Below are 12,527 nucleotides of genomic sequence, written 5' to 3' on the forward strand. Positions count from 1 at the left end.
CATTTGTTGAGACATTAGGAAGAAACCTATGCACTATTCCTCTTCTCCTGATTGCAGCCTTTTGTGGCTGCTTTTCAGTAATTGTGTGTGTATGTGTGTGTATTCACACATCTCACGGAAGGAAAGTTACATAGAACTCCACATAACATGTCCTTTGTCCTGAATATGTCCTTTTACAAAGATTTGTGTGTGCGCCCCAGGTTTTAAAACTGCTGCGTGTGAATGACGTATGTGAATTTCAGTATGAGTGGTGAGAGTCGGCCAAGATTATATATTTTCTGCCACTTAACAATCCCTCTCTCTGGTGGAGTAATGTTCTTTCCAAAGGATTCAATTATTTGAATATGGCCACAGGATAAATTATGTGGGTGTATTCACCTCAACCAAATACTTTTGAAGGTGAAATGAGGAAAGATAAACTTTCTTTATGCCTTCTTTCACTTCCATTTAAGTGCATGTTTCATCTGGAGATGTTGCTCAGTTTTCTCTACCTGGGGCCAGTCCCAGACCATCTGCTCACAGCCATCGCGCTTCAAAGGAACCACTCACTACTCTTAGGAGGCTGCATACATTGGCAACACAGCACCATTGTCTTTGTTCTTCTTCTTTGCAGGGAGAGGAGAGCCTGCGAAATTGATTCCTGCCAAGCTCTTAAGTCTTTTCTCAGCTCTCTTGGAGAATTATATCCCAATTCCATTGCAGCCCCAGGTCCTATGGGGAACCTTGCAGGATACAAATGATACTTGTGTACCACCCTAATGTCCTGTCCTAGATATCTTAGCAGCATTGTCAAGAACTGGCCCCTTATCTAATTAGATGAACAGTTACATTATGCTTCTAATTGGGAGCAGATAACTGTTCTGAAGTCTTCTCAACTAACCCTGTTGTGAGTCCAGAGGAGGCTGGCCAGGATGGTGAGCAGGCTTTAACCAAATCCAATGAGGACCAGGTGTGTTCAGCATGGAGAAGAGAAGATGGACTGGGGAGAATGTGAAAGTGACCTCCGTATCTCTGAAAGAAGATGTAGTAGAGTTATTCTCTGTTGCTTCAGAGGACAAGGTGAGAGCCAATGGATAGATATTGCAGAGAAAAGGGATTCTGGCACCCAGTGGTAAGAGGTGTTGAAGGGTACAAAGGTTTCCTCAGGAGGTGATCAGATCCCTTTCCATGGAGGCATTTAAGTGGAGTCTGAACAACCAACCCCCCAGGGATGCTAGCAGTTGAGTGCCACATTGCAGACCCTGTACTCATCAGACTGTTTGGTCTACATGGTCTTCAAGGTTCTTTCCAAGCCTATGATTATGTAGACCCCTCTTTTTCTGGAGAGGCTGTTCATGCAGCATCATGCAGGCTCACCAGTCTCATTTCTTCCAATCTCTGCCTTTCCCTCCCCATGTGTCTGGGGAAATCTCCCTCTGCAGCAGTAATTGGTGGAACCTGTCTTTCCAGAGCCTCACTTTGCACATTCATGAGTGAAATTAGTATGCTGTCGCAGCCCATTTCTGCTCTCAATTACCACCCTAATTTGCACTTTGGTAGCACACCTGGTACACGTCATGGCTTCCATTTCCACTCGGCAGCTCTTGCCCAGCACACAGTTATCCCATCCTGCATCATCTGCTGAGCTCAGTTTCCCCCTTTTTACGTATCTTATGTAGCTGTAGCTTGCATTTGATTTCATTAATGCTAGCTACCTGGGTTCACTGGAAATTCCAACTGGATAATCACCATTTCCCACCCTAAGCTCTCTTCTTCATTTGTCCCTATTTTCACCTTTAGGGCAACTGAAGCCGCATGCGATCATATTAGCAAATGGGCCCATTTGACATGGGATGAACTTGGCTTCCCCCCGGCCGCCATTGTTCTTCAAGTGTCACTTCTTCACACAGTGCACTGGGGAAGTCGCTCCTACAGGGGAGACCGTGATGGCCACCAATTTGGATGGCTTTAAAAGAGGATTAGAATCAAAGAGTTGTGGAGTTGGAAGGGATCTTGAGGATCATCTAGTCCAACCCCCTTCACTGCAGGAATATGCAGCTGTCCCTTATGGGGATCGAACCTGCAACCTTGGCATTATTGGCACCATGCTCTAACCAACTGAGCTATCCAGGCTCTAGGTTGGAGGATACGGCTATCGGCATGTACTAGCCTGTGATGGATACCTTGTCCCTCCACTGCTGGAGGCACTATGCCTCCATCAACCAGTTGCTAGGAATTTCAAGTAGGAAGAGTGCTGTTGTGCTCACCTCCTGCTTGTGGGCTTCTCATAGACATCTTGTTGGCTACTGTGAGAACAGAATGCTATACTAGATGAGCCTTTGCCCTGAGCGAGTAGGGCTCTTCAGGTTATTGGAGGGGTGTTCAGATAGACATCTCCTACTCATTGGTGGCAGGGGGAACAGGGCTGAGGCCAGAGACCCCTGCCCCTGCTGGGAATACACTGCTTCCTCTTGGCAGAGGTGGGCTGCCTGCTTCTTTTCTTTCTCCTCGCAGGCACCTTGCAGATTTATCTGATCATATGTTCGCTTGCTGTCTTTATTCAAATTTAAAACAGCGTTTTTAACACTGGTGGCCTCAAGATTAATGTCTGTTACTTTAATCGCAAGGGGCAATAGCTCTTTCACTTTGTTAACCGTACCATGTCGCAAGATTCCTTTCTGACAGATGCTCAAGAGAGCACTTAGCCATTGGAATTGCTGCTGTTGGTTGAGGCAGTTGTGTATGTTTCCCTTCAATTCCATTTTGTTCAGATTTCCAGAGTCTCAAGAAGAACCCCCTTCGGGAGTCATCTCTTAAGGACAGACGAATAAACTTAAGAATATTTAGCTGGGTTGAGCCAATGCCCCGTCTAGTCCAGATGCCTGTGGGAAACCAGCAAGCAAAATCCAAACACGAGAGCCCTCTCCCCTTTGGGGGCTTCCAGCAACTGGTATTCAGAAGCATTGCTGTCTCCAGCTGTGCCTCCCATCAATTGCCACCCCATATTGGAGCACCAGACCTAGCCAGTACCATTTTCATCATGAGAAGGGAGAAGCTGCAGTCAGCACCATTTTATTGCAAGAGAAGTCACTGCGACTGCTAGTTCTACAATTGTGCTAACTCTGCAATTAACACACTTCAAAACTTAGAGAAGGACTTGAAGGCAGGATAGCAGCTAAGGTGTGATGGTGGGTGAAAGATAGAACCGGGCTGGAGTGAAGAGGCTGCAGATCCCATTCTGTATTTTAGACATTAAAGTATCTGGCACTCCTGTCATGGCTAAAATGGCCGCTGTTTCTTTAATGCTTAAAAAGCCGGGTCAGCGTGAGTCAGTGGCCTGCACCGGGTTGTATATATATTGAGTGAGAAATGTTAGGTTGGATTGGGTTGGTTGGTTGGTTATTGAAAGCTGGTAGTGTTGATTAGTGTACAGTTGGTCAGTCGCTTTTGCAGATAGTCTTTTAAGAATAAAAGCAGAAAGTGCTCTGCAAGGATACTTTTCTCGTGGGCTCTTTTATGCTGACAAGGGTCCGAGGACCAGGCTGAGGCGACAAAGGGAGGTCAGAACCTTTTTTTATTTACAAACACTGATAACTCCTAATGCTTATTCAATGCTGTGCATATCCTTGAGTCCAGCAGTTACAAAGAGACATTTGCAAGAGTCTCTTTTCCATTTCCTGCTGACATTTACAATAGGAATAGTCCACCATTTCCAATTTAAAAGTGTAAATTAATATACACACTTCTATATGTCCAAATAGGTATCTAAACAAGACTGACCGTGATAAGCCATGCATTCAAATGCAGAAAGGGCAGTGAGATCTTCAGACTGCAGAACAGTGGGTGGCGTGTTCGCCCTTCCAGTCTTGTAATATCTTTGCCACCGAAAGCTGAAGTCTAGAGCCTTTTTGAAAATATGCATTGGTCTGCTGTCTTATTGGCCATTGCTTCTGTCTCAATTGAACCTCTTTTTTTATGCCAACATCAAGAGTTTCTCAGTGCTACAGTTATCATTCATTCATTCATTCTCTCTCCTTCTCCCATGTGGTGCTGGAGGCAGAATGATAACAACACAAACACTTCTTTTTTAAAACAACAACTGATATTTGTAGAAAAGGTTGCGTCACTAGGAATTATTCCTCTGAACGGCCGCTGTTTGAAAGATGTGAAGATGCTTCAAGTAGTTTAAGGGACTGGTGGTTTGAGGAGGAAACAGAAGCATCTGGAAGTGGGATGAACCAAGGAGAGAATTGAGTCAATTGCCTAGGAGTGGCTTCAAGACTCACCTCTGGGGACAAAGCCCAAAGCACATAATGAAGTCAGTTGTCAGATTTCCTGCACCTGTTTGAGGGCTAAATGCTTCCTTCTCCCCATTAGCAGCTACAGCAATTGTAATTAAGGCAGTTCTGATTTGTGCCCTGCGGAGATGTAAATGCACCTGCTAGTGAAGCTTCTATTAGAACATGCTGAGCTCTGAACGCTGCAATAATTAAAACATCCACAAAGCTGGCACATGGCAAAAATTAGTTTCATATGTGTTAGTTAACATGGCCTAACACTTTAGTGTGGATTCCTGTTTCCCATGTCTCTGAGGCTGGTAACCTAAGACTAGTTTTGGATGGCTGTATTAACAAAAACCAAGGAGGTTCAGGCAAACTATATCCACAGCATATAGCAGGACATGCTATTTTACTCATATTTTTTCATGTGATGGGAGAGGATGGGGAGCCAGTCATATTTATTTTCTGTTGACGTTTGAGGTATGAAATAATGGTCTTAAATTTGATGTTGTGGTCGGGCTAGCTAGTCCTAGACGACTAGGCAGTGTAAATACCATACATTTAGAGTGCATGACTTCCCTCAAAGAATTGTGGGAAATACAGTTTGGTAAGAGTGCTAGGGATTGTAGGAGATGGGTAAACTACAGTTCCCACGATTCTTTGGGATGTAGCACTGCACTTTAAAATTTGATATAGATGTATACTGTGAACACAGCCATGGCCAGTGCAGCTAGAGACTCTCACCAATATGGCTCCATAGCTATGTAACCTAATAGCTCATCTTCTCCTTTGCCTACCATTGGATTCTCCTGGTGGGCAGAATGCCAATGAAGATGGCACATGAATAGTTTCCACTCTGCCCTGCCCAGACTCACCATGCTTCTTTTCCACCATATTAGTGCTACATCATTGATTTCTATGCTACTGTGATGCTTTGAATATCATAGAATTGTAGAATCAATGGAAAGTTGGAATGGACCCCAAAGGTCATCCTATGGGAATCCATAGGGAATCCAATATCGGACTCAAACTCACAACCCTGAGATTAAGAGTCTCATCCTCTACCAACTGAGCTATCCAGTACCCCCCAAAAGGAAAGTTATTTGGCCCAGTGAAAGGAATTGCCTTGCACAGTATTTCTTGCTCCGTGGGATCAGTGTCCTTGCTAAGACTATCTTGTATTGAGTGATGTTTCACTGAAAGAGCCTAAATATTTGTGCTTATTTGCTAGTGTGGAAGCTGATAAAATTGAGTCATTAGAGTAAAGGCAGCAACTGACTGCACTCTCAGAAGGTTAATTATAGAAGTGTAACCACGCTGTTAGCGAAAACAACAAACAGTCTTGAGGCATTGCAAAAAAGCCAACAGAATCTTCTAAGGTTCTACAATGCTGATTGCTTTTTGTCTTGTTCTCTGCTCCCACCCCCTTTTAAGTCTTTCATTCTCAGGCCTCGGTCCAGTTCAAGTTAGCTGCATTTAAGTCTCATGGAAATTGGTAGAACGAGTATAGTTGCAATTAAATTTAGAATAACCTGATTTAAATATGTCTAACTTCCTGCAGATTGTGGTGTTATTTCTTCGCAATACTTCAAGGGAAGTGACAGTGATTTTAAGATTGCCATGCCATTTTCTTTTAAGCAAAACAAAGGGATGTTGATATATTTAGATATTTAATCAAAAGACAGCATCACATCATTGGAATTCCAGGGAGCACTGGTCTTCTAAGCCAGCAGACATTAGTTGCATTCTGTGGAACTGTTATGCTTTCGTTTAGGAGAGGTCCCTTATCAACTAACTAGTGGAAAGTGTACAGTGTTGCTTTGGAATTCTAAGAAACCAAAACAGTTCAGTGCAGTTTTGAAATAGTGGTTATCAATTTGATCCTTTTACATAGCTTTGTATGTATTGTGGTCAGTGCTTTTTATCTGGGGGGACACAAGGGTACACATACCCCTAAACATTTTGTGAATCTAAGTTTGGCCTCATTGAGGGGCAGTATTTCAATATGAGTAGGAAAATGAGAGTACCCCTAAACATTTTTTTTAGAAAAAAAAGCACTGATTATGGTATTTTATGCATTGTGATTTGCAGGTATTTTTAATGGATCATAATTTAGTAATTATTTATTAAAATAAAAAAGAAGTGTGCATGCACACGAAAGCTTATACCAAGAACTAACTTAGTTGGTCTTTAAGGTGCTACAGGAAGGGAAAAAAAATTATTTTGACTATGGCAGACCAACACGGCTACCTATCTGTAATTATTTATTGTGATTGTTAAAAGTAAATTTCTGTTTAATTATTATTTGCTGACATTTTGAGAGTTAATTTTATTGTTTACTATTATATTCTGAAAGATGGTTGACTATTTATTTGATACAAGTCATTCCATTTTAAAGTTATGTTTTATTACAATTTTTTTGTATTGGATCAGATTATTATAAGGTGTGTGCTCTTTGTTGTATATTTTGTTGCTGTAAACTGCCTTGTTCATAGTAATATAGAAAGGCAGTATACAAATGAAAAGTGAAATGAAAATCAGTGATGTTTTGACAGGTTCAGTCTGCCATCTTGATTCAAAATGGTGTCCAACTGTATCCGTACATGGACAAAAACCTGTTCCTTCATATCAGGAAGCACCATGCAAACCTGTTTACAATATCTTTAGAGGTGTCAAAATGCATAGAAAACAGACAGAGGCCAACAACTTTCCAAAATATATAGGAGATGAGAGACAGTAAACAACAGCAAATGGATCTTGTGTTACTCAGTATCCTTCGTTTTCCTAAACCCACAAGTTCAAAATCAAGCTCAACAAGTCATATCCTTATACAGGACACATAAAGTATAAATATGGGGTGAGGAGCCTTTTTCAGCTCAAGGACTGCGTGGCCAAATCCTAAATTGGGTGAGAATGAATTATGCAGGGTGTCCATCTATAAGCCAAGCCACCTGCTAGGTTACTACGTTAACATATTCTTTCTCTGTTTCAGAGGGCTTGGCTGTTGGCGTTGGATTTGGTGCTGTTGGGAAGTCAGCATCTGCAACCTTTGAAAGTGCCAGGTAAGCTCACTATGCATAGGTGACATCTTCCTTGTGGTGTTTTGAAGAGCTTGGACTGATGCTTCCTCAAATTCCTCGGGGAAGAAAATGCAGGAGGCAGTCGTGTTTTTCCAGCTGCTCTCCAAGAAACACTGACCCTAGACCCCCACCCCCAACATCACTCTTCAAGCTGCAATGAACAGCTTTCAAGTTGTGGTCCACCTCAAGTCCTCTTGGGGATCGGTAACTGCTTAAGGAACAAGAAACAGAAAATAGGAATAAATAGACAGGAGGGATGTAGAAAGTGTAGGCCCCCCTCCATAAGATTTTCCATAAGTAACAAGAGTACATTCAGTGTCTCTATTTTCAAATCATAGAGTCCTTCTTACAGCTCAATTACAGTCAATTCGAGACATTTTTGTTGTAGTCAGTGTGGGGGGTTGTGAGGGTAAGAAAAGTGGCGGGAAAGAGAGAGGAGAAAATAGAGAAGGGGAAGGGGGTGAGGTAGACTGTAAACAAGGCATGTCCAAAGTCCGTTTCGGGGACCTAATCCGGTTTAATCCGGCCCTTGTGGCAGTTTATTTCCTGGGGTAAAATCCTTAAAAAACCCTCAATGACCTCAACCCTCAGTCCTAACAACAACTTTGGGGTAAAATAAAATAAAGAAAAGAAAAGGTCAACAACTTCAATCCTGAAAAAACGTCAACAACTGTGGTCAGCCCTTCGGTTGGCCCTCATGGTCCTTCACTTCATCAAATCTGGCCCTCTTTGAAAAAAGTTTGCACACCACTGCTGTAAGCTTTCAATAATATTTTTATTCATTTTCCACAAAAGAAAAAAAACACAATTTTTTATACAATCAATTCACATTTTATCACACATTATCTCTTTTTTTGACTTCCCTCAGCTCCTCTGCCGATCTTTCGTTTGCGTCAATATTATTAACGCATTTCTTAACTTAGTATTGCCTTTAGATATCTCCTTCCCTCCTCTTATTTTCTTTTTAACAATATTCCTCTGTTTTTCACAGAGTCTCTTGAAAACCAACAAACGTTATCTGTTCATCACATATGCCTTTCAGATAATCTGTAAATCTTCCCCAGTCCTCGATGAACTTTTGGTCTCGTTGATACCGAATCTTCCCTGTTAGTTTGTCCAATTCTGCATAATCAGTCAATTTCAGTCTCCATTCTTCCACCGACTGCTGTAAGCTTTCCTTCTTTACAGAGTATATGGGTGGTGCTTTTTTGTCGCATGGATAGGTGTCTTATTTTTGTTGGCGGAGCAAGAGATCAAAGAGCCCAGAGCATGGTTGGTTGCAGTGTGTTTTGATTATGTGAAAGGGAAGTGTCGCTGGGTTGTTCGCCATATTGATTTGTAGTCAGGGGGTAATTCATTGTCTTGTTGGCCTGTGTATGTGACAAAGGGGAGCCATGCAGGAGTGAAGGTGTCTTGCTGTGTTTGTTCCCATGGTTTCCCATACAGTTTCCCACACAGTGGTTTCCCATACAGTTTGGTACCAGGGGTCTATGGATCCTCCTGATAGGGACCTGGGCTTTTTGTTCATAAATGGTTTAGGTCAGTGTCTCCCAACCTTGGATCTCCAGCTGTTTTCAAACTACAATTTCCACCATCCCTGACCACTGGTCTTGCTAGCTAGGGATGATGGGAGTTGTACTCCAAAAACAGCTGGAGGCCCAAGGTTGGGAAACTGGTTTAGGGTTAGGATTGACCAGTGAGGTAGTCTAGTTTGCTGGTTGTATACCAAATTGTTCAAGGTGATTTTAACATAAAGGGAATGCAAGGATATTCAGAAGGATATCTGCAAACAAGGTGAGCTGTGACAGTCAACAGGCAAATGTGATGCAGTGTAAACAAGTGCCAAGTGCAAAAAATAATAATCCTAATTTCACATAAGCACTAATATCATAACACTGTTATGTGATGCTATGAATATATTAATATTTTGTGCAGTTCTGTTGACATCACCTCAGAAAGGATGTTGCAGAGCAGGAAAAGGTAAGCCCATGTTATCCCAAGGAAGCAGAATTCTTATGGCTGTGAGTCTCTTGTCTGTGTCTGCTGGGTATAACGGTCTTTTTGTAATAAGCATATATTGAAATGCACTTTCTTTCTCACACAATGCTGGGCTTTAAGCAATCAATAAAAGGAAAACAACAGAGCATAGTCGTGTATGCCAGGTGTTGTCAAGGTAATATTGCTTCAGCCTTGCTTATGTCTAACCTTAAAAACGATCCACACTCTAATTTGCTTGTTGAAAAGAGAGAATTCTCAGAAATCTGTACTGCTGGCATCTTAAGACCAATTGTCATACATGGAGGGGCTTTCACTATACTGTTTGGACGGATTCTTTTTTTTAAATGTTTTGTGTATAAAGGAATGTTACATGAAGTACTAAAAACGCCACTTTTAAAAAATGTTTTTTTAAAGCATCCCTTGGAGGAAAAGTGGGTAAGAAAGGATTTCCTTTGAACAAAACTGATTTTTTTTCCTTTGCAGAGTTCCTTCATGTATCAAAATAACTACAGTTGTTGAACATGGTACGATACAATATCTTTATTGTCATTGTCCCATACAGAACAATGAAATTGAAAAATCTACATAAGACATTCAAAACCCCCTAAAAACTCTGAAACCCCATTTTAAAATACAATATACTATAGAGACTCCTTATGCTGAGTTTAGAACCAGAATTGCATTTGCGTAGGAACTGTTTCTCAGGCGGCTGCATGGTGCATATAAATAAAGAGTTTGCCCAAACAATTCATGTTGAACGTTGTAGCTCCTGACATGGATATTTTTATTAGTTATGGGTTGACCTGCGTTCTCAGTTCCAGTGTATTTTGTCCTCTGCATAACTGACTACAGGGACAAGGTGTCTTAGAACTGGGTGTGACAGATGTTAGAGCTGTGTGATGCTGGCGCAGGATGTTGTGTTGATTGATGAGATGAGCATGTGAGATGTTACAGTTTCAGATAACAGAGGTGGGGCCTCATAGAGGGCAGTATTGGTAGAGCTAGTGCCTGAGGTTTGTTTGATTTCTTCTCACAGATAGATAGTGGCTTGTCAGCTGCAATTTTCATCATCCATGTTTTTTTGCATAACTTCTCACAGTTTCTAAGTTATTAACGTGTGTGTGCGTGTGTGCGTGCGTGTGTGCATGCGCAGGCACTCAAAACTTACTCTTGCTAACCTGTTCCTTCAGCTCCAGAAATATGTTACCCCTTCCTACTGCTGTGTTTGTGACCATTGGTTCCTTGTTGGGTTGTTGTTGTTGTTTAGTCGTTTAGTCGTGTCCGACTCTTTGTGACCCCATGGACCAGAGCACGCCAGGCACTCCTGTCTTCCACTGCCTCCCACAGTTTGGTCAAACTCATGCTGGTAGCTTCGAGAACACTATCCAACCATCTCGTCCTCTGTCGTCCCCTTCTCTTTGTGCCCTCCATCTTTCCCAACATCAGGGTCTTTTCCAGGGAGTCTTCTCTTCTCATGAGGTGGCCAAAGTATTGCTTCACGCTTCACGATCTATCCTTCCACCTTGTTGGGTTATTTGATTCCAATTACCTATTGAAAGCCTTTTGGTATGCAGTGTAATGCAGCATTTAGCAAGTGAAACTTGGCTAGGGAGCAGATATTTACCCGATGCTTGTAGGTAAGAAAAATATTGCTCTGAGTTAAAAATAAAAAGGTAGCATTGCATCTCTTGGGCCATATATACATGAAAATTGAGTTGGAACTTCTAGGAGGACATCCTGGTTTCCCTGTCAGTGGCCCACAAGGGCCATCTCTAAAGGAGATTTGCTGTTACATTTTGAGAATCCAGGCTCTATGTTACCACTTTTTTTTATTATTGGTCTTCACAACTTTTTCTCTTTCTTTCTCTAACCATCTTTTGGAGCCATCGAGACAGGTTGTTTTCTCCTCAGGAGAACTTTTAAAACAGCAAACAAGGATCTCTCCAGCTTTCAATAATTACTTTAGGCAAGGTAGACTTCAAAGGAGCCATTACATTGAAAGCCGTTCCACACTTTCGTTCCTGCTTCATTGCTCATTTTGCTGCCATCAAGGCTGTGAGATTGTTCTGGTGATACTTAGAATGAAAAATTAACATGACTTTTACTATCTGTTCTTAATTGGCATCTGTTATCCCGAGGCACACACATTTCCTTCGCTGTTCATATCTGCTGATTAGGTTAATTTGTGAATGAGCAAGAGAGCAAAATGTGGGGACGTAATTTGTTCCTTGTTGATTAATTTGTTTCAGAAATGTAAATGCAGCCTCTTCTATCATCTGAAGTAGCTCATAAAAAGTCATAGCAACAAACCCACTAAATTTCCAATCCAACTGCGAGAGTTTCACAAAACAATGCATTACAAACAGCAGACTCACATTCAGCTCCTCAGTTTTGCTCATAAAGTGTCTCTATGTAGGAATGAGCCTTACACTTTTTCTGGAAACTTATCAAAAAGGGACACAATCAGACTTCCTCTGGGAAGTCATACCAAAGCCTTGAGGACACTAAGTAAAAGCTCTCAAGTCAAACACTTAATCTCACATACTCAAACTTGCAAACATATTGAGAAAGAGATTTGGTCACTGGGCAATGAGAAATAGCTTTGGAATCTGCAGGTTTCTGGGGTGTTAGGTAACTTTTTGGTTGTTTTTAGGGCTCTTGTGCCCTTAACAGCTACACAATGACCAAAAAACCAGCACCTGAAGGGAACTTTTTTCACACAATCTTCCCCTGCCAAGAATGGTTTTACCTGCCAAGCAGAACTCCAGGAAGCGATTTGTGAATCCAGCTTCTGTTGCCAATCAAAACTGGGTGTCCCTGAGCTCAGTCCAGAGGTAAGAGATCATGCATGTGCTAAAATTCAATATTTCAGTGTGCCTTTTTTGGTGCAATTGTCCCGCTTCAGGTGACAGGCAGGCAGAACAGGGGACAGTACCAGAATCACAGTCTGACATCCTAACACAGGGGCAGCATGAGAAGCAAGGGCTAAAGCAGGCATAGGCAAACTCCAGCCCTCCAGATGTTTGGGACTACAATTCCCATGGTGGGAGTTGTAGTCCTAAACATCTGGAGGGCCGGAGTTTGCCCATGCCTCGTCTAAAGGCAGTCCAAACCTAGGGGGCTTCAGTGACTGGGCAGGAGTGCACAGATCAGGAATTTGCTGCCAAGAGGTTATTCCAACTCTCTGTGC

At 42.1% G+C, this 12,527-nt stretch overlaps 1 protein-coding gene across 3 annotated transcripts in view; it reads left to right on the top strand.

Annotated features, from left to right (window-relative positions):
- Positions 1–12,527, top strand: part of SLC39A11 (solute carrier family 39 member 11) — a 277,726-nt gene that overhangs the window by 219,594 nt on the left and 45,605 nt on the right. For all 3 annotated transcript variants that reach the window (XM_081180946.1, XM_081180947.1, XM_081180948.1), the window contains one exon: positions 7,252–7,321. In XM_081180946.1, the coding sequence (XP_081037072.1) occupies positions 7,252–7,321 (70 nt within the window). The remainder of the gene's footprint in view (positions 1–7,251; positions 7,322–12,527) is intronic.

The sequence above is a fragment of the Podarcis bocagei genome (genome assembly GCF_964188305.1).
Source record: "Podarcis bocagei genome assembly, chromosome: 2".
NCBI lineage: Eukaryota > Metazoa > Chordata > Lepidosauria > Squamata > Lacertidae > Podarcis > Podarcis bocagei.